Source organism: Caretta caretta, chromosome 2 (assembly GCF_965140235.1).
Source record: "Caretta caretta isolate rCarCar2 chromosome 2, rCarCar1.hap1, whole genome shotgun sequence".
NCBI lineage: Eukaryota > Metazoa > Chordata > Testudines > Cheloniidae > Caretta > Caretta caretta.
Window position 1 is genome coordinate 190,414,248 of NC_134207.1, and position 24,790 is coordinate 190,439,037.

General features: G+C 41.9%; 1 protein-coding gene across 6 annotated transcripts; it reads right to left on the minus strand.

Moving 5' to 3' along the window:
- Positions 1-383: 383 nt before the first annotated feature.
- CDV3 (CDV3 homolog) lies at positions 384-24,771 on the minus strand. Of its 6 annotated transcripts, XM_075125696.1 has the most exons (6): positions 24,167-24,771; positions 21,341-21,420; positions 16,741-16,877; positions 13,950-14,109; positions 12,632-12,681; positions 10,311-12,250 (listed from the first exon to the last, which is right to left on the minus strand). In XM_075125696.1, exons 1-6 carry the CDS (start codon positions 24,383-24,385, stop codon positions 12,234-12,236), a joined length of 663 nt encoding a protein of 220 aa, XP_074981797.1. In that variant the 5' UTR covers positions 24,386-24,771; the 3' UTR covers positions 10,311-12,233. The 6 variants fall into 6 exon arrangements, with proteins under 6 accessions (XP_048694767.2, XP_048694766.2, XP_074981797.1 ...); XM_048838810.2 differs by lacking the exons at positions 10,311-12,250; positions 12,632-12,681 and adding an exon at positions 384-5,461; XM_048838809.2 differs by lacking the exons at positions 10,311-12,250; positions 12,632-12,681 and adding an exon at positions 6,914-8,189.
- Between the last annotated feature and the right edge of the window lie 19 nt (positions 24,772-24,790).

Consider the following 24,790-nt stretch of genomic DNA (forward strand, 5'->3'; position numbering starts at 1 on the left):
CCATTTTAGAATCAGGAAACTGAGGCACAGAGAGATTGACCTGTTCAAAATCACACAGGAAGTCTATGGCAGAGCAGGAAATTAAACCCAGGTCTTCCAACTCACAGGCTTATGTCTTAACCACTAGACCATCCTTCCTCACAACAATACTGCACACTTTTGAAATGTGAGTTTTAAAATGTGATAAAACAGAAAAAAATCACTTAAGTGACTGAAATCTAGTAAATCCTTTGCCTAACTCTTAACCTGTGCACATAATTTTTTAATTACAATATCAGAATCAACTACGGTAAAGGTGTCCTAACCAATACTGCCGGACAGGCTATTTAACAAGATAAACAGGCTTGAGGAAGTAAAATCAACCTGAAAACAGAAGTCACTACTGTAAAAGATAAAATAAATTTTATTTTCTTTAGCTTTCTTCAGAGGAACTGTCACAAAATACTTTACAGCGTTGGATATGGTTGTTCTAACACATGGATAAAGGACAAGAGGTGTGCATGCTACATGTTTAGAAGATGAGTCATATGCAGAAGCTGTAATTAGCAAACCATAGTAAAATTCACTGATAAAATTATTGCCCAATGTACTAACTTCTTTAGGACTATAAAATATATAGTATAAGGGCCACCTTCAATATTCCTGTACAAACTGCGGGATCCATATGGGGAGTCACAGAACCAGGTCAGATTGTGATTCTACTTCAATTTAAAAAAAAAAAGTTCTGTTGTACCAAGCCATCACCAGCCACAATTTTTTCCAGACAGCTGGTAGACGTCAAACTGTGTTAGACATTATAGTAGCTATTTGTCTGTTTTTCTCCTTTTCACCATTGTTTAGGCTGGAATTAGAAACACTACATTACTGCGGCTTGATGTTCCCATGTATGATATTTGAAAGCAAGTTCAATATCAACTTTTTGTGCACCAAGATGTCCTCTTAAAATTCTTTGCAAAGCACCCTCCCATATCTTTAAAGATTTCCTAACATCTGGCTACATCACTGTGTCCAAAAGCATAAGTTTGGCGTTTGAACTAGCAAAGTACTAGTTACTGCCTCACTCTGCTTTATAGCTATCTATTACTAACTACTTCCCTGTTTTGACCACTCTTCCTTCTATCTTGCTGTAGTAACTAAATGCAAAAGAAATGGGTTACTGTTCCTTAAATAACAGTGTGAAATCTGTTTGCTTAGCATACTTCAGCAGAAACAGCACTGTGCCAGTTAAGCCACTGTCCTGATTAGGAGGGCTTGCAGAAACAGAGTCTGCTGGAGGGTATAATTTTTGCTTCATTAATTGCTTTCAAAATGAGTGAAGTATAAAGTAGAAGACTTCAACAAGTTCAGCTTGTTAAGTAGCCATAAGAGAAGAAGAAAACAACACAGACTTCAAAAGAGAAGTCCCAACCCAAGCTCTAATGGATCTGAATCTGATCTCAAAGGAGCGTAAATCAGGAGTAACTCCACTAATGTCAATGAAGTTACACAAGAATGAAATCAGAGTCAGGCATCTGTTGTATATGCCTAGCAGTTCATTAGTTCTCCAGCATGCTCCTGTAAATGAGAAGCTGCTTTTACAGTTTTAATCTGATCTGGACAAGTCTGGTGTTTTCTGCAGCCCAGCATCTCCCAACATACTGGACATCTGGGCTGTTCTGTAGCTTGTGGAGGCAAATCAGTGTTTTGGCACCACAAAATCTGACCACAGCACCTCTGCTCCTGCTTGCTGCCAAATTCTCTGCCTCCCGGAGCAGCAGCCAGTGGTGGTTTCTTTTGCTTCGGCCCTCACACATTCTATTTTAACTTTTCCGCCCCATTTATGGGTAGTGGGGAGCAGTGTTATTCCTCCTCAGTATTCCTTCTCCTCCCCACGCCAGTTAAACCCACAGGGGTTTAACCCTCCCTGAGCCTGTCCCATACAGGCATGGCAGAGCAGCCAAGAAAGCACTGGGTCAAATCCAAGCAGGGCGGCATATACGAGGCAGCCTTCTCAGCTCACAGATAGCAAGTTGTGTCCAGCCTGCACCCAGGCTTCCATCCCTAACTCCATTAGGTCCCAGGGCTACAAGTCAGACAGGCAAGAGGGGTCCCCCATCCACAGATGCAGCTGTGAATTCAAAGAGGGCGGGGAGGGAATGGACGAGGAATCCCAGTGCAGAGCAGGGATAGGCATCAAATGCAAGGAGGACCCGGCCATTCAAAGCGTAAGTCTCAATGGATCCTTGCTGAACAAAGAGGAGAGGCTTGTAGTGCCACAAGTCCTTCTTCCCCCCCCCACCCCCCAGCCCCCCAATCATGAAGTGGGTCCCTAGTGCCCTGAGGAAAGAAGCAGGGCTTCTAATCAGCCCCCCTTCCTCCCATGACAATGAGTTCACTCCTCTCCCGTTCCCAGGGGGAATGGGAGCCAGCAGGGAGGATTCGGAGACAGATCCCAACAGAAGGTAGGCCACAAAAGGCCTCACCAAGGCTGCAGCAGAGTTTCTACACTCCCAAAGTGCACAAAAAAGGTTAAAAACCAATCTAAAAAGGCTAAACAGGGAAGGAAAAGGCCCAAGAAATCCAGGAGTCCTGGGACGACTCCTCCACTGAGGAAGGTCAGCTGTCTGGCTCTGAAACCTGAGCAGGTTCCTGAGAATAAGCCTCAAAATCCTCCCATAGAGTGCTGGGGAGCTCATTCAGAGACCCCAGGGTCTGCGGAATGAGGAGAAAAAGATTCAAGACATAAGCCTCCTAGAGCTGAAAACGGTCAAGCTAGCTCTGCAAAGGTTCCAGCCCACCACACTACAGTCACATGTACAAACAACCAAAGGGGAACAAGGAGTCCGGCACTACATGCAGAAGCAATGGAAATAATGAGATGGGTGGAACAGTTCCTCCTCTCCCTCAGAGCAATCCACATCAAAGGGGACGAGACAAAAACAGCCTGGCTCAGCAGGCACAGGGTCAACTCCTCCAATTGGTGCCTGAATCAGAAAGGTTTTGATCTCGTCATTAAGACATTGGGCCTCCCTTCAACTGACCTCTTTGCTAATTGTACAAAGGTAAAGAGACCAAAATACTTCACAAGGAAGGCAGATCCCAAGTACATGGAGACACAGGCCTTATTGCACAGTTAGCCGCAGAGCCTACTTTGCACGTTTCCACCCTTTCTACTACTGGGGAAAGTGGTCCAGAAAATGAAACAAGAACAGGTGATGTTAATATTGATAACTTCTCATTGCCTGAGGAGACCTTGGTTCTCCGACCTGATGGAGCTGAAACTGGAGTACCCTCTCCTGCTTCCATGGAGACTGGACATCCTCTCGCAAGGTCCTCTTCTTAATCCAGACCCAAAACGGCTTCAACTGACAGACAGGTCTCAATCTGTCCTCCATAGTCATTGCTTTCGTCTAGGAGAGTATCAACACTAAAAACATACTCCTCATCTAGCCCAGAATCAACAACTGGTGCCAAGACTATAATATTAGCAAATCCCAAGCATTCCAACCATTCTGGACTTTCTCCAAGAAGGCATAGAAAGAGGCCTTCAAGCCAGTACCATTACATGTCAGGTGTCTGCTCTTAGTAGATTGCTGTTCACATGATCCTTGGGCTCTCGGGCAGACAATCCACAGATTAGCTGGTCTGGCTAATCAAGCAATCTGATTAGCCAGACCAGCGGCCAAGCCACTCTTCCCAAAATGGGACCTTCTGCTAGTTTTGAGGGCTCTGACAAGCTATCCCTTCGAGCCTCTGATTTATTTATCCATTAAGACTTGTTTCTTAGCAGCTGTCACATCCGCCAGGTGAGCATTGAAACTGGCAGCCTTATCTATACTGGAGCCTTACTGCATGTTCCACAAGGACAAAGGTGATGCTTAGGACACCAGAATCCTCTCTTTGTAAGATAAATTCCTCCTTCCACACTTCCTAAGAAGTTGTGTTTCCTTCATTTTGTCCAAAACCACAATATCCAACTGAAAAGGTGTGGTCCACCTTAGAGGTGAGAAGAGCATGGAATATCTATCTCAAGTATACTGAATCTACGCTTAGGTTCCCTATTCTTATCCTTCCATCCAAAATGCCAGGGAATTAGAACTTCCACGTCCTCCATCGCTAGATGGATTAGATTATGTATTGTGGAAGCCTGCAGATCAACCAGAAGCCTTTGTCCCAGGGGATCAAGGGGCATTCCACGAGATCCTTAGCAACCTCATGGGCAGTACAAGCAAGCGTGTCCTCTTTGGAAATTTGCAAAGCGGCCACTTGATCTACCGCTAACAACTTCATTAAGCACTATAAGGTGGACCTTCTATCTTCTGCAGAGGCTTTCTTTGGGAGGAAGGTGCTGCAGGCAGTGGTTAAGAAATAGTACAGATTTTGAGTGAGCTCACACACTTCCTTGCTACCAAATTTTTATTTCATAACTCTCTCCCTACCCCCGTTCACTGCTTGCTATTTCCCAGATGTCCAGAATTGTGGGAGACTGCACTGCAGAACAGAATATTTCTCACTGATAATTTCCTTTCTGCTAGTAGTCTCCCACAATCCTACCCCACCAGATGGCTCATGAGTCAGTCAGATATTAAACGGAATCATTACCATTTGATCATCTTCTTAGGTCTAATGTACATAGTTATTTTGTTATCTCTGGAATGTTTGTTAATAATATGTTATGCAGATTTCACATCTTGGGAATAACTCATCTGGCAGCAAGTAGGAGCAGAGAGGCATGGCCAGACCATATAATGCCAAAACACTGATCCATTTCTGTGAGCCTCAGAGAGAGAACAGCTTAGATATCCAGAATTGTGGGAGATGCTGCTAGCACAAAGGAAATTATCGAAGAAATTTTCTGATGAGAGTCACATTTTCTGAAAGAGATGCAGGATCAGGAATTTGGGTTTCAGTTTAAAAATAAAACACATGAAGATACTTTAACCAATGAAGACTGCAATATACATATAAATTTATGAAGATGGGACAAGGTCATGACTCGATTTCTTTGCTATCACAATTGAATAAGTAAGAAAATATAACATCAAAGAATAAAAGACAGGAAATAAAGAACAGGAAGAAATTATCAAGTCTGCACAAAAACAGAAGCTAATAAGGGCATGCCACGGCGATTACTGGTAAGAATGGTGGTATACGTTTGTAAGCTGAAAACTGAGTGAATAGCATGGTGGCAAAAACTGCTGTCAATGTACAATTATTAGGTTTGCCATCACTAGAGAGGATGGTGAATGCCAGAAGAAACTAACAAACTTTATAATTGGGCAAGACAAAGGCAGATACAATTCAACAGAAACAAATGCAATGTAATGAATATTGGAAAGAATTTTAACCATTCATACACACTGATGAGTTCTGAATTAGTTGTTATCTCTCAAGGAGACGACGTAGGCATCACCATGGACAGCTCGATGAAGACCTCTGCTCAATGTGCAGTTGCAGTCAAGAAAGCGAATAAGTTGTTAGGCTGCATTAAAGAGAGAATATGGAAAAATATTATGGCATATATTTTTCTCACAGGTCTTCATGCTGAACACTGCTCTGTTTTCATCACCATATCAAAAGATATCACAGAAAGACAAAAGGAAAAACCGATCAGATGTAGGGGAAAGATTTTCATACCTGGAGGGATTGCAAGAGTAGGATTATTGAGTTTTGAAATGAGAAAAGAAATAAGAGATGAGATAAAGATCTGAGACTCCAACTGAATAGCCGATAGTCATCGTAAAGCAGTGCTGCTATTTATCAAGGGAAAAAAGGACACTCATTGAAAGGTCATTTTTAACTCAGTCTCTAATCTGTAGAACTCACTGCTTCATGTAGAATATCTGTTGTTACACTAGCTAGGATAAAAAAAGCTGGAAAGGTTATTGCTCATGTTTCAGGACTCACTGGTCAGCTACGGACAAGAATCTCCCCTGAAATATCTGATACAATCTGTTGGAGCATGACAATAACTACTATACTCATGTGGAGAGGGAAAATAATGATTGAGAGAACTCAGATGTTTAACAGCTCATTTTTGGGTGCTGTGATGATAAAACACCAGCAGAAAGGGAGGTGATGGCAGTAGCAGAGGAGCCAGGTAGTGACAGCCAAACTTCATCCATCTTTCTCTCCAGTTCAACACCCACAAGAGACAGAGGGCATCTGCTTGGGGAAACTGGGGCCTGCTGCATGCCCCCACCATGACCACCTGGTCTCCCAACACACATGGGCACCATCAGCAAGAGCACTGAAGGTAGACCTTTAAATCCCCAACATCAAACAGAACAGAACTTGAGACAGAACTTCAAGAGTCTTTTTGTGTCAGTTATATTTCTTCACATCTGCTCCTTGGGCTCCAAGTCCTCCAGCTGCAGTTACTTGACAAGTTATGTTTGAATAACAGTGAATATCCTTATTCTTACATCCTACCTGGTCAGTAGCATACCTCCTGCTCTCCTCCTGCCAACCCTTACCTCCATCATTCTTCTCATCCCCAATGGCTGTATGTTTTGCACCTGCCCTCCCATCACCCTCACCCCATTACTATTTCACAGACACCTTCCCAACAGAAGCACAATAAATAACCACGCTTATTACTTTTATTGCCTTTGTCCTCCCTTCTCGTCTCCTCCTATTCTTATGTCCTCTTGTCTTAAATCAGTTTGTAAGCTTTTCAGGGTAGGAGCTAGGCCTTCTTATGTGTTTCCACAGTACCTAGCATAAATGGGCATTTGGATATTACTGCAATATACGTAAGTGGAAGAAAGAACAATAATGGAGGAAAAAGGAGAGGGGAAAGAAGAGCACCTCCTGCTATAAGCAACCAACTCTCATTATGAGTAAATTCTCTGTGAATACACTTGTATTAGTGAACATTTCTAGTTCACATTTAAATAAAAATTTAAAGACTGAAAATTGTAAAAGATGGGTATTAAACAACAATGTGAACAGAAGTTTATTTCCATCATGGGGTTTATAAAATGACAAAACTGATTTTAAATATATTCCATGCAAAAACAAAACAACTTATGTTAATACAATGTTAGGGTTGCATAGTTAATTACACAAAATCAGGAAATGCCAATTAAAGGTTGAATGCACAACCTTAACTATGCCCCTTGAACGTATGGATTATAAGTTTGTAGTTACATGATCCCATAATACTTAAATATAATAGAATGTATATTACATTTCATAGATATAAGCTTCCCCTAAAGTAGTATTAAACTACTGTACTGAAAACTAATCCAGATGTCTTCTTTTATTATAACTGAAACAACCAATAGCATTGGACTAATTCATTTGTATACTCTGCACACTATAGCACCTTCCATCAAATGGTCTCAAATCACTTTACAAAGGATGAATTAAGCCTCACAACACCCCTGTGAGGTAGGGAAATATGACCTGTTTTACAGCTAGGGAAACTGAGACAGAGTGAAGTTAAATTATTTGCCCAAGGTTCCACAGCACGTCAATGAAAGAACTGAGAATAGAACCCAAATTTGCTTCTCAGACTTGTGCCTTAACTACTTTCGACCAGTCTTCCTCTTGTGTTCTTGTTTTTAGACCAGATCTTCCATGTCAGTATTCCTAGATGTGCCACTCTTTTTCTCTGAGGATTTAATACTTTGGTACACCACCTTGAATATCCATATTCTAGTTAGGTAGCCCACTGAAACTTCACTAAGCTTGATATATAGTGTATTGTACCTGAGCAATTGCATATAAAAGTTTAATCAACATATTAGAAATTGCTTCATGAAAAAAGGAAATACACATGGATATCTTCAGAACAATTTGGATCAGTGTCACAATTTTTATCTAAGTCGTTGGAGGGGGGAAATTATTTTTGTTTTAACTAGATCTTACACTATTATTTTATTGTTTCATTCAAGATAAATGAATCTTGCAACTTGGCACTATCCTAATTTACTGAAAACAGGTGTGGTAGTTTAGAGACTTGATTATAAGATGTGTACAGATGGCCATTCCACAACCTCCCCAAAGGCCATTTTCCAATATGTATTTTTTTGCATTCTGAGGCTTCCCCCCCACTATTGATTTTCAAACTTTCTTTGTTTCAATTTAAATCTTACGATGCATGTCACCTTTGACCAATAAGGACTGCTCCTCTTCATTGCTGTAGCATTCTTCAGCACAGAAGCTTTTGCATTTTTCCTCCAACACAACCTCCTCCTTCTATCCTGTACACAACAATTTAACCATTACTTACAGGCCTTATTTTTGTGTTCCCTACCCTTTTCAAATTGTTCCTGTACCATTGTGTCTGAAACCAAACACACAACAGCTACCTTAAACAGTGCTTGAGAAGCAAAGTTACTTCCTTAATAAGCAGTACCTCTTTTCTATCCAAACTAACACTGGAGATACAAATTATATATAATTTGTATCAGAGTGGTGTCTTGTGCTCTATTCTGATATCTGCTATAAACTGAATATCCTTCTCTCCCTACCTAAAGCTGACCCAAACTAACACCTCCCCTTCTAAACTTGGATCCTTGATTTTTAACTTCTACTTAAATTTTCCTTGAAAGTTTTTACTCAACTCTACAGAGAACAAAATGTTTTTCAGTTTTTACTATCAAGTGAGTATTGTGCCAGACACAGCTGTTTTAGATTACTGAAATTTTACCAGCATGTTTTCTACCACCATCTCATTTAAACTCCGATTCAGAACCCCCCCCCGCCCCACACACACAGAGTTTAGAATGAAAATGCCCATACCTAGTCTTACCTTAGAAGTCTATTTAGGAAAAACTGAGACTGAGCATCCTGCAGTTAGCTAGACTTACAATACAGGTCACAAGAGAATGAAGATGCTTCTTTTGTGCTCAGAACAAAAACAAAACAAAAAAAGGCCAAAGACACCTGGTTTTAAAAGTATTTGTTTCAGCAGGATTATCATACATATCAAGCAGAGAGGTGTATTTTCTGAAGTACATTTCTTTGAATAGCTCACACTACTGAGGAGGTAAAGGGATGTAGCTATTGAGAGTGTAATTAGCAGCATATTTATGTTACCTGAAATTGTGTTAAGTCAAGGAAAGATTTAGCTGCTATCGAGTTTTGGCACTTAGGCAAAGAGTCATAACTATAGAATTCCTCTGTGTGTCTACGAGATGCTGACTTTCATAGCAAGAGTAAGTAAACTCCCCTCCAGGAGTCTTGCCTTCTTTGTTGCTGTCAAATTCAGAGCAGACCAAGGAAATCAGATGGGTTAAAAATTTCAGCATATGGAAGTGTAGTAGCTTCCACGAACAAAAGGCCATGCATTCAGATATGAAATGAGCACCCATGAAGTCAGAGAACCCTAGTGAAGACTTAAATGAATGATTTAAAAATAGATTTTTAAAAAAATTATAAGGACACTTATCCTTGACAAGTTTGATAAAGCCAGCTACAAAAAATAGTTTAAACTAGTGGAAATCAAATACCATACATGGCAACTATGTAGCTGTTGCTTCCTCATTACTTTTGGATTGAGACTAAGCAAGACCAGTCTAGAGTAACAGAGTTGAGTTAAACAGCAACTCTGTTCTACCTCTCTGATGTAATTAATTAGCATAGATGCCAATATTCCTGTAGCTGAGGTTCTGGAAATCCCATTTTGGAGAAAGCCCCAGGAGATAGTATAAGCACATTTTCCCTCCCCACACTCCCCCAAAATTTTTCGTGATTTTATCATTAACCTTAAAAGTTAGTCTGCCATCAAAAATTTAAATCCAAAATATTCCCTTGTGCACCAGTTTTAGTGTAATTGGATGCACTGTTATACTAGCGGCTTTGTAATTATGTGTCATCTCTCTTCTGCATAAGACATGCATTGAGGTATATACTCTTTTACATCATAAGTCTGCATGTTAGCCACAGGAGTGTTTAAACAAGTAGTCACTTAAAATTGCATTGAACTAGATACCACTGACTGATATTTTCACTGTACTTCTGCTGTAAAGGTGAGAGTTTTCTTCATTTTAAAATAAGGCTTCAAAGCTCATGCATAATTTTTAATTTCTGTCCTTTCAGTCTATGGACACTACTGAGAATGCCACCTTGGGCTAAAAACAGATGGTGATTTGAATTAGATACTATCCAGAGGCCTCAGTCTAGCTACCACACTATATGAAGGCTATGTAGTACCAAACATTGCCATGAGCTGTTAACTTTGGCTCTTCTAATCTCGGATTTGAACTTAACGACTGCATACCTCCATTATCTGTCCCAAAGCTATCCAGTTATCCTCCATTTATTTAAATGCTGCATGGTATAGTCTAGGACTACAGGTAAAGATACATTTGACTCCAGGATCCATGTATATTTCCACTTTATTAGATTTATTAATGTTACAGGTTTTCTTGCACTGCCAAAACCATGCCTGAGAATTCAAATAAAGGTACAATGGACAGCCTCATCTACCCATCATACAGTATATTAAAAACTTGATTCATGTGTATTAACAACTCCAATATCCTTTAAATGTGAGAACAAAGTTGGGATTTAGTATTTCAGGTTTCTACCATGTCACAGAGTGACACCTCCCTTTACCGCAAATAGGACAATCTTAAACTTTTAGTGACATAAACCAACATATGTTTTGTTGGCAGAGATATTCTTTCAGGGAAGATACATGGCTCAGAGTCCAACGGTATCAATGTAAGTCTACTTTCAGTGGTTCTGATTCTCAAAATGAATCTTCAGGTTTTTAAATTTGTCTTTTGATCAGTCTATCTGTTCACAGCTGCTAGTTTGGAAATTTTACTGACAAAGTTAACTCTGCAAGGGCTTTAAGGCCAGTTCTATTCCAAGCATATTGTGAGAATCAGGGGAAAGCCCTGATCCCACTGAAGTCAACAGCAAGATTCTTACCGACTTCAAAGGAATCAGACTTTAAAGCATCAGCAATTAAATCAAACAAAACTAACCATGTAATGTCTGCGTGAGCCACCAAGCCTGGTCTACTATAGGTGAAGTACTGCCACATCAGAAAGATTGTTTTGTTATTGGCAAGTATGAAGTGGACAAGGGAATAAGTCTGCAGCCCCTCCTTTTGGCATTCACATTTACAGGGAGAAACCTAGATTTGGAAAGAGGTGCTCACTCACTTAACATACTAAAAACAAAACTAAACTAAATGAAGCAAGGGGAAAGACAGATGGTATGCCCCGGGAGAGTTTGGGTGGTTGTCAGATTCTCTTCATTGTATAGAAGCAACTGGGTATTATTTATCCTATACCTCTAGCATACAAATACATTTTATTTATCTCCACTAAATTAAGTCAATAGAGCTGGCCAAAAATTGAACAAAGCCGTCACTCCTTCCATTGTCACTAGGCTTCCTGCAGTTGAGAAAATGCCATTTAAAGTGAGGATTTCTGCCTGGAACAGTTTGCAAGCTCACAAGGTGATCAGAAGCAGCCATAAAATGAAAACTCATCAGGTTTGAGGTTATCCTTCCTTCAGAGTCTTATATCAGCTTACCCATATAAGACAGGATTGGTTGGAGACAGCTGTTACTTTTGCCACAAGAGAAAAACTTATCTTGAGGTTAATATTATTACTGCCCTGTATACTGCATGTATTTTTTGAAACTATGTTCTGAAGACTAGAATGGGAGCACAGGCTTCTGCTGTGTGCCAAATCAAAGCCTACTGAAGTCCTAGTGCCTCAGAGAAAGAGAAGCAACCCAATTATGAAAACCAAGATAAACTCATCACTATTAACACATTTTTACTTGAGTATACTGCAATTTTATACTAGAAACAGAGAAGGCATATTTTGTAGAACGCTTAAACACAACTGTGAAAATGGCTAATGCAAACAGCCCAATCAATCCCCACCCCACACACCCTCCAATTTTGTATTGGAATGAGTTTTGTTTTGCGGTTACCTCAGTACAGCTCTATCTAAATAGGTAAACAAACTACAGCTCTGTACTATACTTTGATAGTTTTTGAAAGTGGTATGCTCCAAAAAGTCTCTAGTAGGCTATGGTACACATGAAAGGATTCCTCAGGATGGGACACCAGACAGGTTTCTCATTAAGGTCACTTAAATCTTTGTTATTTATAGCAAATCAGAACCAAATGGCTGACTTCTTCAGGATTTCTGACAGGTACCCAGTAGAGAAGCTGGTTTCAGATGGCCACTAAAACAGCTGTAACCTTCTTTTCCAGAAGTTGTGATCCACATGGTGTCCACAATGAGTGCAGCAAGTCTGAGGTAGTCAACCCTTACGAAGGCTCAGTATCTGAACATAAAAAGATTTTGAAATGACCACTGACTGTAGATACTTTTTCAGAGTAATTAAAGAACACTGATGAATCTTGTTCAACCATTTACATTAATTTCCCCCAAATCCAATGGAGAAGAAAGTTGCAACACATTATGCTTCCATAGTGCGAGAGCAATCACTTATGTCAAAGTAGTCTGCACTTGCCGCAGCAGATCCAGCAGAAATAAGATGGCATGTTCATCATAGTCGTTAGCTGTAGTTTAGTTACCTTAGGAGGGTTACCAAAAAAGCATTCCTTAATTGTAATGTGTATGCAGCTCTACTGATTCCCAAGCACAGCATATTGGTTGTCTAGCTGAAGTTTAAGTGCCTGGTTTTTTGAGACCTCATCCCTACCTCTATTTTTGTGTTTTACTACTTCAAAGCTCTTCTCCATTTCTTTATCCCTAAGGGAAAATAAATGTAGTCAGTAATTGTCTTATTCACTAGCTTCTGAATTGTGAAATTCCTAGCCAATTTCCACCCCAAAACCAACAAAATTAGAAAGTTACACTACAAATGCAGAATAGAGGAAGTGGGTTGGATTCCACAGGATATCCATGCATTCCCCAAGAGAACAGAAGGCTGCATAGACTATTTCCAGAGTAAAGCTCTTGCCCTTTCTGTGCTATTTGTTCAGATTACATTGGTGACTTCATTTCCAAAAAAACATTCCAATATGGTATACTGTATAACGCAATACATATGGGTTAACACTTTCAAATCATGCTATAGCATTTCTCTCAAAGGCGATAGAAAATAGGGGTCCATGCCTCTCCCAGTGAGGTCTGAACATTGCAACATGAAACCTAAGAGTCATGTAGAAGATATGGAAAGAGTTGTGCTGCAGTTAGTATGTTACTCAAGCATAATTCAGAATGTCTCATGCTGGTCTTTAAGATTAACCCTAAGCTCATATCCTAGAAAAGCCAAGACATCTTTGATAACACTGCTTGTTCAAGTGGCAGACACCAAACTAGACCAGAAAAAAAGCTTATGCTACTGTGCTGTATCAATCAATGCCACATCAAGAGGTGATAACAGCAGATGAGTTAGAGGTCTATTTAACCCTTCAGCAGGGAAAGAGTCTATGGGAGGGATAGGAAACTCAGGCAATGTCAATTTGGAGTCTCCTTAAAGTCATTCAGGGTCATGACATTGCCCTCCAAACTCATGGTTAATGTAATAACTGCAGAAACACTGTGTCTACAATATTCCTCCCTTTGCTCCACACAACCCCTTTTGAAGTTGCCCATGATAACACAGCTCTGCTCAAGCAGCATGTTACTATTGCTTCCCTGCTGACAGCTGCCACAGAGCACTGATTAATGTGGAAAGGAACTCGATATTGTCAAGATCAGCAGTGTTTTATTTAGGGAAATCCCTGAATATAGGGACTAGGTGGCCAAGGAGAGTGGTAATCACCTAATCTGGCTCTCTCCTCATTGAGAGGAGTCCCACTCCTCAGACCTTTGAGATGCATTGGGATGGGGTGGGGATCTCCATAAAGACAGGGGAATGATAAAATTTAGACCCCAACCCCGTCAACTAATCATTTCTGCTATTTACAGACCTCTGTGGAAAGATGATGATCTGGCACCAAATAAGGAGTTATGCCTCTGATGGGAAAGCATTTTAAATAGGCATCTTAGAGGAACGGATTAAATATACTTACTTTCGGCTATCTACATGCTTGGCAGTGGATTGCAATGATGGAAACTGTGTATCACTATAGATCTCTGGTGGTCCTTGTGGTGCTTTCCGTGTCCTGGTCTCCCTAGCACCAGGCGGTCGGTATACACCACTAGATTGCACTGGTTCCGGGGTTTCTGTAACTAAGAGTTTATTAGCAGAGTTTTAGACAAACAAAAAAAAGTGTATAGCCTTATTTTTAAGCTCTGGCTTTGGGCTCTATTGTGTTATTTGCTTCCAATGGTCAGATATTCTAATCTTTGAGTTGATCTAATACAGAAGATCTTAGTTTCAGATCATTAGTGAGAGTGTTCAAGATTATCCGACTAATGACTAGACCTTTTTAAATTAAATGCAGTTTTAGAACAGCACCACAGAGTCACAGGTGGTAAAAGCCACTAGACAGGACTTGAGTGTAATTGCTAACATTTGTGATTACTAGCTAAATTTCAAGTTGTTGTACTCCCCATATTTTCCAAATTTAGTTCAATGAAACTGCCTATGGCCTCAAAGCAAACTGAAGTATTTGCTAACAAATAATGAAATGTAATCTACTGTAAACTTGTAAAAGAGGGAAGAATACATCTGCATGACATGCTAGTGGGGAAGGATAGCTCAGTGGTTTGAGTATTGGCCTGCTAAACCCAGGGTTGTGAGTTCAATCCTTGAGGGGGCCTTTTAGGATCTGGGGGGAAAATTGGGGATTGGTCCTGCTTTGATCAGGGGGATTGGACTAGATGACCTCCTGAGGTCCCTTCCAACCCTGATATTCTATGATTCTAAGTGACCCACCCTCATTAAGTTTAACTAGATTTTCCAATTCCAAGTGCTCTTACATCCCACTGTAAGGATCTTAAGAGTTTTAAAATTTTCCTGATAACCAAAAGCAGGGTTTATTATAAGATCAGCAGTCATAAAATAAAAACATAATTTAGCTTTTTGTATTTAAGATGCTATTTAGTAATGTATTTGTAATTAATAGTTTTTAGATGCAGTCATTTTCCGACCTTTCAGCTGTTCTGTAGTTTATCAGTGCCCTAGGAGAAACTGCATCAATGAAGCAGGGATATCAGATTAAGGGTTGAGTTACACATTTATGTTAATAAAACTGAGCTTGAGTTAGGTACTCCTACTACCTTTAAATCCACAGCAACTCTGCTGGTTACACTCAGTGATGACTATCTTGCCACTTTTAAGTATGTTTGTGTCCTCTGGTAAAGCCTTCTTAATCTATTCAAGGTATACTTAAAGGCTCAAGGGAACTGGTTGCTCTCCACATTGAGACAGCTACATGGTTTTGGCTTAAAACTTCTGATGGAAGTGCTGCAAAAGATCTGACTGAGTCAAACAGGAGTTTGTCCTCCTCTAGTCATCTGCCTCTTTGCATGCCTCCATCTGAAGTTTGCTTAAATACCTGGGTACATGCCAAAGAAGAGCATTATAGGTTTTAATTTACAGAATTTCTAAACTCAGACTGAATCCTTTATAATGAGCATTGGTTCTGCCGTGCATAGAATCATAGAATATCAGGGTTGGAAGGGACCTCAGGAGATCATCTAGTCCAACTCCCTGCTCAAAGCAGGACCAATCCCCAATTTTTGCCCCAGATACCTAAATGGCCCCCTCAAGGATTGAACTCACAACCCCGGGTTTAGCAGGCCAATGCTCTCTAACCACTAAGCTATCCCTCCCCCCATAGTTGGCAACTGTCACATAGTCCAGTAGGTTGCTTGTCCAAACTGAGCTTCGATTATGAATTGCAACCGCGGTGGTGATTTACACATGGAAGGACGAAAAGGGAAGCTGGCTCAGAAAGAAGCAATAGTTTCCTTCTGCATCCCTTCATAGTTCTACCACATTTATAGCACTACATTCAGGATTCTGCTTGTACAAAAAAGCAAGAAGCTGTCAAAAGTTGAGACAAGGCAGTGCCAATGGCAACTCATGTCTTCAACCCCATCTCAAGTGAGAAGTGCATTGAGAAAGCAAGAGAATATTTATGATAGATTTGTTAGTGGAGATAGCAAATTAAGTCATTTTGGACAGAGACTACATTTAAAGTCTTTCCCTCAACCAAAACATCAGACGACAATCCTTTCACCACAATATAATCGAGAAGAGTGAAGGACTGTAGATGTTTATATAGATATACTAGTTATTGAATCTTGTTTGAGAATCATTACATTACATGTCAGATAATGACTACAAACATTTCTGCTCATCTACTATGTGATTATGAATTATCATGGCAGTATGGGGGGGGAAGAGAGGAGATCAAATGAGGAAACTTAGCTTAAGTTTGCAAACTATACCAACTGGATGTTATTTTCTCCCATACCACTCCTGAAAGGTATTTAATTTAGTCTATATTCTACTGGGAAGTTAGATTAGCTATATTTACAAAGGTGTATCGTAAGATACGAGTTTAAAACTGATCTACACTTCAGTTTTTGGAGACCCTATTAATGTAAAGGTTTCTGTCTAAAAGATTAACTCCTATCACAACACCCAAGATTACCATACCTTAAATTAGAAAACTATTTTATACCTTTGGCAGCACAGTCTACTCAGTTTCACTTTTCCCTGCAGAGTCAGGTTTGCTATTGAGTAAAAAGACCCATGAAGAAATAATTAGAAGAGTTTAGTACTATAAACACTGACAGGGAGCTCTGGGGACAGGTGTAATACCGGAGACTTCTATCTCAACTTCTTAAGAGTTAGATTTAAAGTTGGTATGTCTTTACAGGCCAGTGAAAGAGACAAGAAAAACTTACCAATAGTTTCAGCAACAGGTGCTTGCACAGGAGCTGTCTTGTTCCAAGGACCAGATGCTCTCTCTAAACCACCACCAGCCTCCTCCCAGTTGTCACCTGGTTCTTCTCTCTTTTCACCTTCATCATCTTCTTTTTCACTAGTGGAATAGTAGTTAGCATGTTATAACCAAAAGATTTAAACACTTGCCAAAAAGATTATACAGCGTGTGAAAAAAGACTTTAGTTCCTTCATTATCAATGCCATCTTCTCATTATTGCTAGACTACAACAACTTAACAATCAAGCCCTGGGATATGCAGTGTCAACTTCTGCAGTAGTTTCACTTTTAAATCATGAAATTCATTACCTAAATGAATGTGAATAGAGATCTCAAGACACAGGATACACATACTGTACTAGCTGGTCAGTTTTGTGCTGTCCTTATGTTTTCATCTTGCTCAAAGTTTTTGTACAGAGATAATTAGGCACTAAAAACTTTTCTACAGAAAAGCTGGAGTTTGGCAGCTAGTTTGAAGTGGTGTTGAGATAACCGACACCTGAGAAAGGAGCAGAAGGGAATCCATGATTGCGAGCACCATTCTAGCTGGACGTTTCCACCAAAGTGATCTCTGATAGTAAGCTGTCAACATTTAACTGCCATCTTGAGGTCTGAATTAGTTTCATTGTAGTGACTGGAGCAATTTATACCTCAGAATTACTGTCAGACTGCCTGAAGATTCAAGAAGCCCTAATATTTTGTTAGTGTTTAAGATTCCCTGCAACCATAAGGCTAGAAACAGCAAATGAAAGTTTACGTTCTAAAATACAATTCTGTGACAAGTGGTATTTCCTGCCAGCAGAATCCATAAGACTTAGTTCCTTACGCCTGTGAGCCAAACTGGGTTGGTAGATTTTAAATTTTATCTTGGCTATTACTTAAGGAACACTGAAGTAATATTTCTTACTTTATATCAGGACTATGCTAATTTTTCACAGCATTCATTTTAGGTCAGTGAAAATCCAAACTAATGAGTAAAGTCAGGTTATAAAATAAGCAAATAGCCACACTAGCTAAGCATTTCAGATGTTGATACACTTAGTTTAGCAAAACGATTTACAGACTGATTTAAAAGAGTAAGTTATCTGGACTTTACTCCTAGAGAAATTCTGTGCCCCTGCAACGCAGCAGAAAGATGTCCCCCCTCCTGCAGATTCCCTTTGCTTCCTTGCAGAAAATGGTTTCTGTGGGGAAGCAAAGAGAAGCTGCACAAGTGCTCACTCACTTCTCTCCCCCACCAGCTTATACCTGTCAGTTGGTGGGTGGGCCACACAGAAGAGGTAAATCACTGAGCGGGAAGGGGGGTCTGCAGACGCCCCAGTTGCCCAGGGACATTAGTCCCAGCTGGGCAGGTGTGGGGAGGATGGAGATGGAGTCCCCCCTGCATCTCTGCATGGAGCAGCTGGGGCTGGGTCAAATCAAGTCTCAGAAGCCTTGGCAATGAGGGCTGGGGGCTCTGGGTTCCAGGTGCAGGGGCTGAGGCTCGGGGGGGAGGAAGGAAGGAAGGAAAAGAAGATCCAGATGCACAGAGGTTGGACGGACAGGGGGAGCAGCTCCCTGTACAGTGACCCCTCCCCACTGCATCAGAGCTCCCCAGCACCCAGACCCCCCCCCCCAGCCCACTGAGCCCCCCAAGCCCTCACTCCCTGCAGCAGGAGCCCCCTCCCCCATGCCCAGACCCCTACCAGCTGCACTCTAACCCCCGACCCTACCAAGCCCCACTCCCCATCCCCTCCACTGAGCCCTAACCACCTTCACCTGGACTCCCCTGCAGAAGCCCATTCCCCCTGCACCCAGAACCCTGCACTGAGCCCCTGTGCATCCAGATTCCTCCCTGCCCCCAGACCCTTACCTGGCTGCCTGCACCCAGACTGCACCACACAGAACTCTGGTTCTCTCGAGGGAATTCTGCACCAAAAAAATTTAAAATTCTGCAAAGTTCTACACATTTTATTTGTCAAAACAACACAAAAATAATATAATCACATAATTTCAATTATTTTGGTAATTTATTTCAAAATACTTGCCAGCAAATAATTGAAAATGGTGTGATTATATTGTGATATTTTGACAAATAAAATATGCAGAATTTTACAATATTGTGCACAGAACATTTAATTTTTTGGTGCAGAATTCCCTCAGGAGTAGGACTTGTACAGTGGGATGTATCTATAGCAGTAGAGACTCAAGATGGGAACTGTGTACACTGATTAAAACTCTTCATAAAACTTGAGTCTTCTATGCTTACAAAATAGACACTGACTTCATGGAATGAGTCACAATGCAAAACTGAGGCCTGTGTCAGTTTTCAAAAATGTAAAGCTACAAGACACCTATACACAGGTCACACGGCTCTGGGTGGTTTCATAATACCGTAGATGTCAGGACTAAGGACTTTTTGCTGAAGAAAAGGCAGTGACTAGTGATCTTGATAGGAAACAAAAACTAAGCTGTAGAAAACCTGAAATCTAGGAATTGAAAGAAGCTTTCAATACAGGGATTGTACTTTATGAACAGGTTTTAAAGGACTGAAGATCTATTTTACATAGAATTTGTGGAAGCATATTCAGGAATCCCATCATATTATGTGGGGCACTTCCAGCATCCAAGACTGGCACTCTGGAAGTGCTTTCTTTCCTTGAAGGTAAGAAAAAAACATTCTGCAGAGACTTTCCATTGAAAGAATCACATCAGGAAGATGCAAGTCAAGTTCTGATGAAGGCCTGATTAGCAAAATCTTTCCAAGTGAGATGGTCATTTAAAAAGTCCTTACTGGTTACTTCCCTTTAGTCTCTGAACAGCTAAGTGATATTTGTGGGTATGTGGAATGTCAGGTTGGTGAAGAAATATTAAATGGCACACAACAACAGGACTAGCAGCTCTGAGGGCAAAAAACTGCTTGGTTAACATGGAACTATCATTATGACCAAGAAGGAATGAGCCTTTTGGAATGGTAATTAGATCACACTTGGATTAGGCCAAAAGAAGCAATTAGTAGTTTTGATGCAAGATTTAGGCATTTTAAAGGGGTCCTAATTTTCGTAAAGTTCCAAGCACCTGCCCTCTGGAAAAGTCTGCTTTAAAGTGTCAAATTGGACATCCAAGTATCACTAGACACTTACAAGATTAGGCCAATGACTGGGTTATAGCAGTCAGTGTCCAGAACTTTGCCTCCATGGAAAAAACAAGTATAGCTGTTTTCAAGACCAAAAGCCACAGATCACTGGAGCATCACATTTGTTGGGTAGATGGAAGTCAGGTTGCAGACTTTATTCCAGTGGTTCTCAACCTATTTACCGGTGTGGGCCACATATGCCGCTCTCTGTGTTATATGGACTTCATCCACACAATATATATACTACCTGTACAGCCCTGAGGATGTCACATGGGCTGCAGCTGCGTACTGATTAGGCCACAGGTTGAGAACCACTGCTCTCTTCAGACAGATCCATGGATCACAAACTAGGAGTTGGCTTCCTTTAAGAAAAGGAATGACAATGCCCACTTGACTGTTCACACAAGTCATGGCCATAGTGTCGTTCAGAATAAATGTGTTGAGTTTTTAGGGTATTCATCTGAAAAAATCAAGTCATTCAGTTCATGTGATTTATGTTCCATGATTATACCACGTGCCCTGTACAATTGTGGTCATACCATGCCCGCCCTTCCCCTATTCCCTCAAACCAAGCTAGTATCCTAGGCCAGGATTTACCCAAGTAGCCTGGTCTGAAGTCAGTTAACAGATGATCACAGGAGGGACCTGCTGGACAATGGACACAAGAGTGGACATGAAAATGAGAAGTTTTTGCAATTAAATCATGGGAGTCCTTGACAGAGGATACTAGCATGCCCCATATAGCCTCAGAAGAAAGTGGCTTGAAGAGTCCTTATTGGACACTACTCAACAAGCCAGTGGTTGTATTATTTCCTCTCTTCAGGGTGACAATATTTAGGCTGAGGACTCTTGTTTAGGCTGAGGACTCTTGTTACACCAAGAATGAGAGTGGATTGTGGGGTAAATGGATTCAGTTACTTCTGTGGTGGGGCTGAAGTGACTGAAGAAACTGGATGGTCTGACTGTCTTGTACTATTTTTCCCTCCAAGAAAGCTCTAAGATATGGTCTATGTAGGAGAATGTGAAGAAGTATTCTCTAAAGTCTGAACCCAAGATGATCAATATTCTGGAGCCACAATCCTGCTAGTACTACTGTTGTGCCAAAAAGCAAAGCTTTGTGTGGAGCTGGAAACCCCAATAAGAGAAATCTAGGAAATAAGGGTGATGAGTGAACTGGGTTACAGATACACCACCTTGAATATGACAACTCAAAATTGTCTTAGTGCATGAGACAAAGTGATCTCAGGGTCTCCTTATTGAAACTAGATTTCCATTTATATCTGTAGAGTTTCCAAATCCAAATTCACTTTTGCCTACATAGAATTGTTGGCTACAATGTGAATTGTTGGCTACAATGTATTACAAACCTTTTGTTAAACCAGATTCTGCAGAGCTCAATCTCCAAGCAAAAAGCTATTCTTAGTAAAAGATGAAAAAACCAGTGGTACCTTATTTGCATGGAGTGAACTCTGAGCCCACTGTAGTCAATCTCTTCTTTTTGCTCGAATTCCTTCCATTCATCCTCTTCCTGAACAAAAATAAATTTTTATAAGCTTGATACCACTTCATGAGAAAACTAAAAGTGCAAGCAGTACAGAAACTACAGCACCAGGGTTTCCCTAAAAGGTATGGAAAGGCAACTAACTTTTAAAAATTTCCTATTTATCTACTTTGTTACCTGAACGTAGTAGTTATGCATATTAAAATAGTCTGTTGAGATTCAGGACAAGAGATACAACATTAGTGCATTTAGCTACTTTCACGCTGTTCACGATGGTTGTGATCTGAATATATTTGGAGATTCTCAATTAGAAGCAAGGTCATACAAATCAAATTATCCATGAAGACACCAATTTCATCACAAAAAAAGTGTTGTGATTGAGGATTAACTTTTAACTAGGTCCAGAATATGACTTAAGGTTCTTTTGCATTTTAAATGCTGTATAAGGCATGGCTTGGTAAAACACACGCAGGGTGCAGACTAGGATGAAATTTTTTAAAATAAGTAGGTTTTTCCCTATGGTTACAAAAATTACCTTATATGTGTTTCACTCTGGCAGGTCGTGCAATGTTGTCCCTCTTGACTACAAACACTTGCACTGCCTCTGCTGTTGACCGCAAAAAGAAAAAGGAGTACTTGTGGCACCTTAGAGACTAAAATTTATTTGAGCATAAGCTTTCGTGAGCTATAGCTCACTTCATGCATCCAATGAAGTGAGCTGTAGCTCACGAAAGCTTATGCGCAAATAAATTTGTTAGTCTCTAAGGTGCCACAAGTACCCCTTTTCTTTTTGCGAATACAGACTAACACAGCTGCTACTCTGAAATCTGCTGTTGACCATAATTTTGCCAAGTTGAAGAGCTAAATTTAAGATTCTGGTTACTTTTATAGTTTCTGTTCAGAACCCCATGAATGGCAGTGAAACTCATGTTAGTTTTACCCTGCTCCCTGAAAAAAATTACAAGCAGCAGTACTAGTTACCTCTGCCACTACCAAAGAGTAGGACAAGAGAGGAAGGGAAAGAGACCCCACCCCACCTCCACAGCATCCAAAAGGCTGAAACAGAGAACAAGTCTCATCCTTCCCACTGTTTTTTGGAAAGGAGGATGACTTCAAACTCCTGTAGGCTGATATGAAAGATTAACACCTCATATGCAGGGTCTGTAACAGCACCCTTGTTTTTCCCAACAGCTGAAGAGGCACAGGGCTTAGCCTCTTATCCCAGAGCCCTCCCCTTATCATTTACATCTGTCTCTGTTAAGCAAATATCTGTTTGCCAAGACCTGGTTTAAAGTAGCAATATTAATAGCAAATGACTTCATGTTACTGGGATTGGTTGCCTAGAGACTTTATTCCTTCATTAAGGATGCTACTCTCCATCTGAAACACTTTAGATTTCTTACATTACCTTCTAATGGCAAACTGTTGCCAGATCAGTATTTTCTAAATTAAAAGATTTTCCCTTGTCTTTATTTTTCATTTTGTTAGCTTTTTTGTGTTCTATTTAAACAAGCCTAAAGTAATTAACTATTCTCTCTACTTTAGGAATGTGGATTAAAATGTTAAGTGATTTGATCACTAATCCTGGACAAGTTAGAAATGTAATTTAGGTCTCAGATTCCCATACCCTCAACATCTCAGCAATCTGCATTAGGGCAGAAACTTCCCTCTGGGGAAGTTATTCTAGAGGATAGTTTATCAAAGCTTCCGGAAATGCCTACTTTCAAAGCTAGGATACTGGACTAAATGGAACAGTGGTCTAACCTATTACAGCAATTTTTGTGTTTTCTCTTGCACGCTATCCTTCTCACTGCACTGCTTCCCTACATTCACAAAAGGTATCAGAAATCAATGCCTCAACTGGCTGAGATACAAAGGATTTAGTGCACATAGTGGGTCCCTTCTGGTTCAGAGGTCCACAGCCAGAGCTAGGGACCCACGTGGTAACTTTCTGGAGTTTCTAGAAGACTGGCTAGTCACATGATGATGGATCCTCCTATTTCCAGCTGCTATTCACATCAGGTCAGCCCATTGCTGCCCACTATAGATGTACTTATTTGTGGATAGATATATTAAACTTCTAGATTGCAAACGGAGTCTTTTACACAATTTGTGTTTTCCAAGTGTAAGTATAAAGATACTAGACCGGCTCGAAGCATTTGCACATTAAAGCAAGATCACGTCCCTGCTGCAAAAGCCTGGCTCGGTCATTTTCCTGCCATTACATTTCTAATAGATGCATCTGCTGACGCTAACTCCCCCAGTTTAACGGTATTAGTCTCCCCCCACCTCCATCAGTACGATCGGTGGCCGATCTCGGCGACTCCAGCCCCAGAGCTCTAGCAGAGACCCCCCCCGCCCCCCCGCAGCGGTAAATACAGGAGGCAGCACCGCCTCGCGAGGGCTGACAGGCGCTCAGGGCCCAGCACGCGCGGGGCGGCCGAGAGACGCCAGCCAGTCACTGGTTCCCCTCCCCCGCTGTCCCCGGGCAGCCACGGCACCGGGCTCGCGGCCTGATCGGGGCCCCCACCCAGCCAGAGCCGAGGCACGGAGGCCTGGCCAGCCCCGCAGCGCCGCCCTCTGCCGGCAGGAAGCCGCCGCCGCCCAAAGGAAGCCGCCGGGGCGCAAGCGGTCGTCGTTGGCTCGCTGCAAAGCGCTGGCGTAGCCCGGGGGGAGCCGGGTCCCTCCTCCTTCCCCGAACCGATCCCCTCCCCCCCGCCTCAACTCCCGGGCGCGAGGGGCCCCAATACCGTAGCCCCCCCTCCAATCGCACCTTAACCATCGCCCTGGCGGAGGAGACGGTGCTGGCGGCGGCCCCGGCGGCCCCGGAGCCCCCCTCGGCCGGCCGGGCTCCCCCCGGCACGCTGGAGGCGGAGGAGACAGAGGAGGCCGCGGATGCGGCGGCGGCTCCCCGGCTCCCTTTCTCCCGCCGCTTCTTCTTGTCCCTCTTGGCGAAGAAGTCGTCTAGGCTCCTCTCCTCGGTCTCGGCCATGGCGGCGGCTACGGCGCCTGCTCCGGTTCGAGCCGGCTGCGGCGGGGCGAGCGGGCGTTTCTCTGCCTCACGCGCTGAGGGGGAGCCGCCGGAACCCCGAGTGGGTGCGGGGAGGCGGCTGAAAGAAAGAACCAACAGGTGCGGGGTTGTGTCAATCGGTACCGCCTGGCGGGGCGTCTCTCCTCGGCAGAAGGCAGTTGGTACCGTCCAACGGTTACCGCTCGCGCCTCGAGGAGCCGGTTCGAAGCCACCCCAACGTTCGGAGGCAGCTTTCTGCTCTCCACGATGGTGGTGGCGGCAGCCGCCTCTTGACACAGCCAGGAACCAGGAGGAAGGAGAAAGCGTGAAGGGGGGTGGAGGGAAAAGAGGAGGAGGAGGAGAAAAAAGGCGAGCTACGCTAACTTG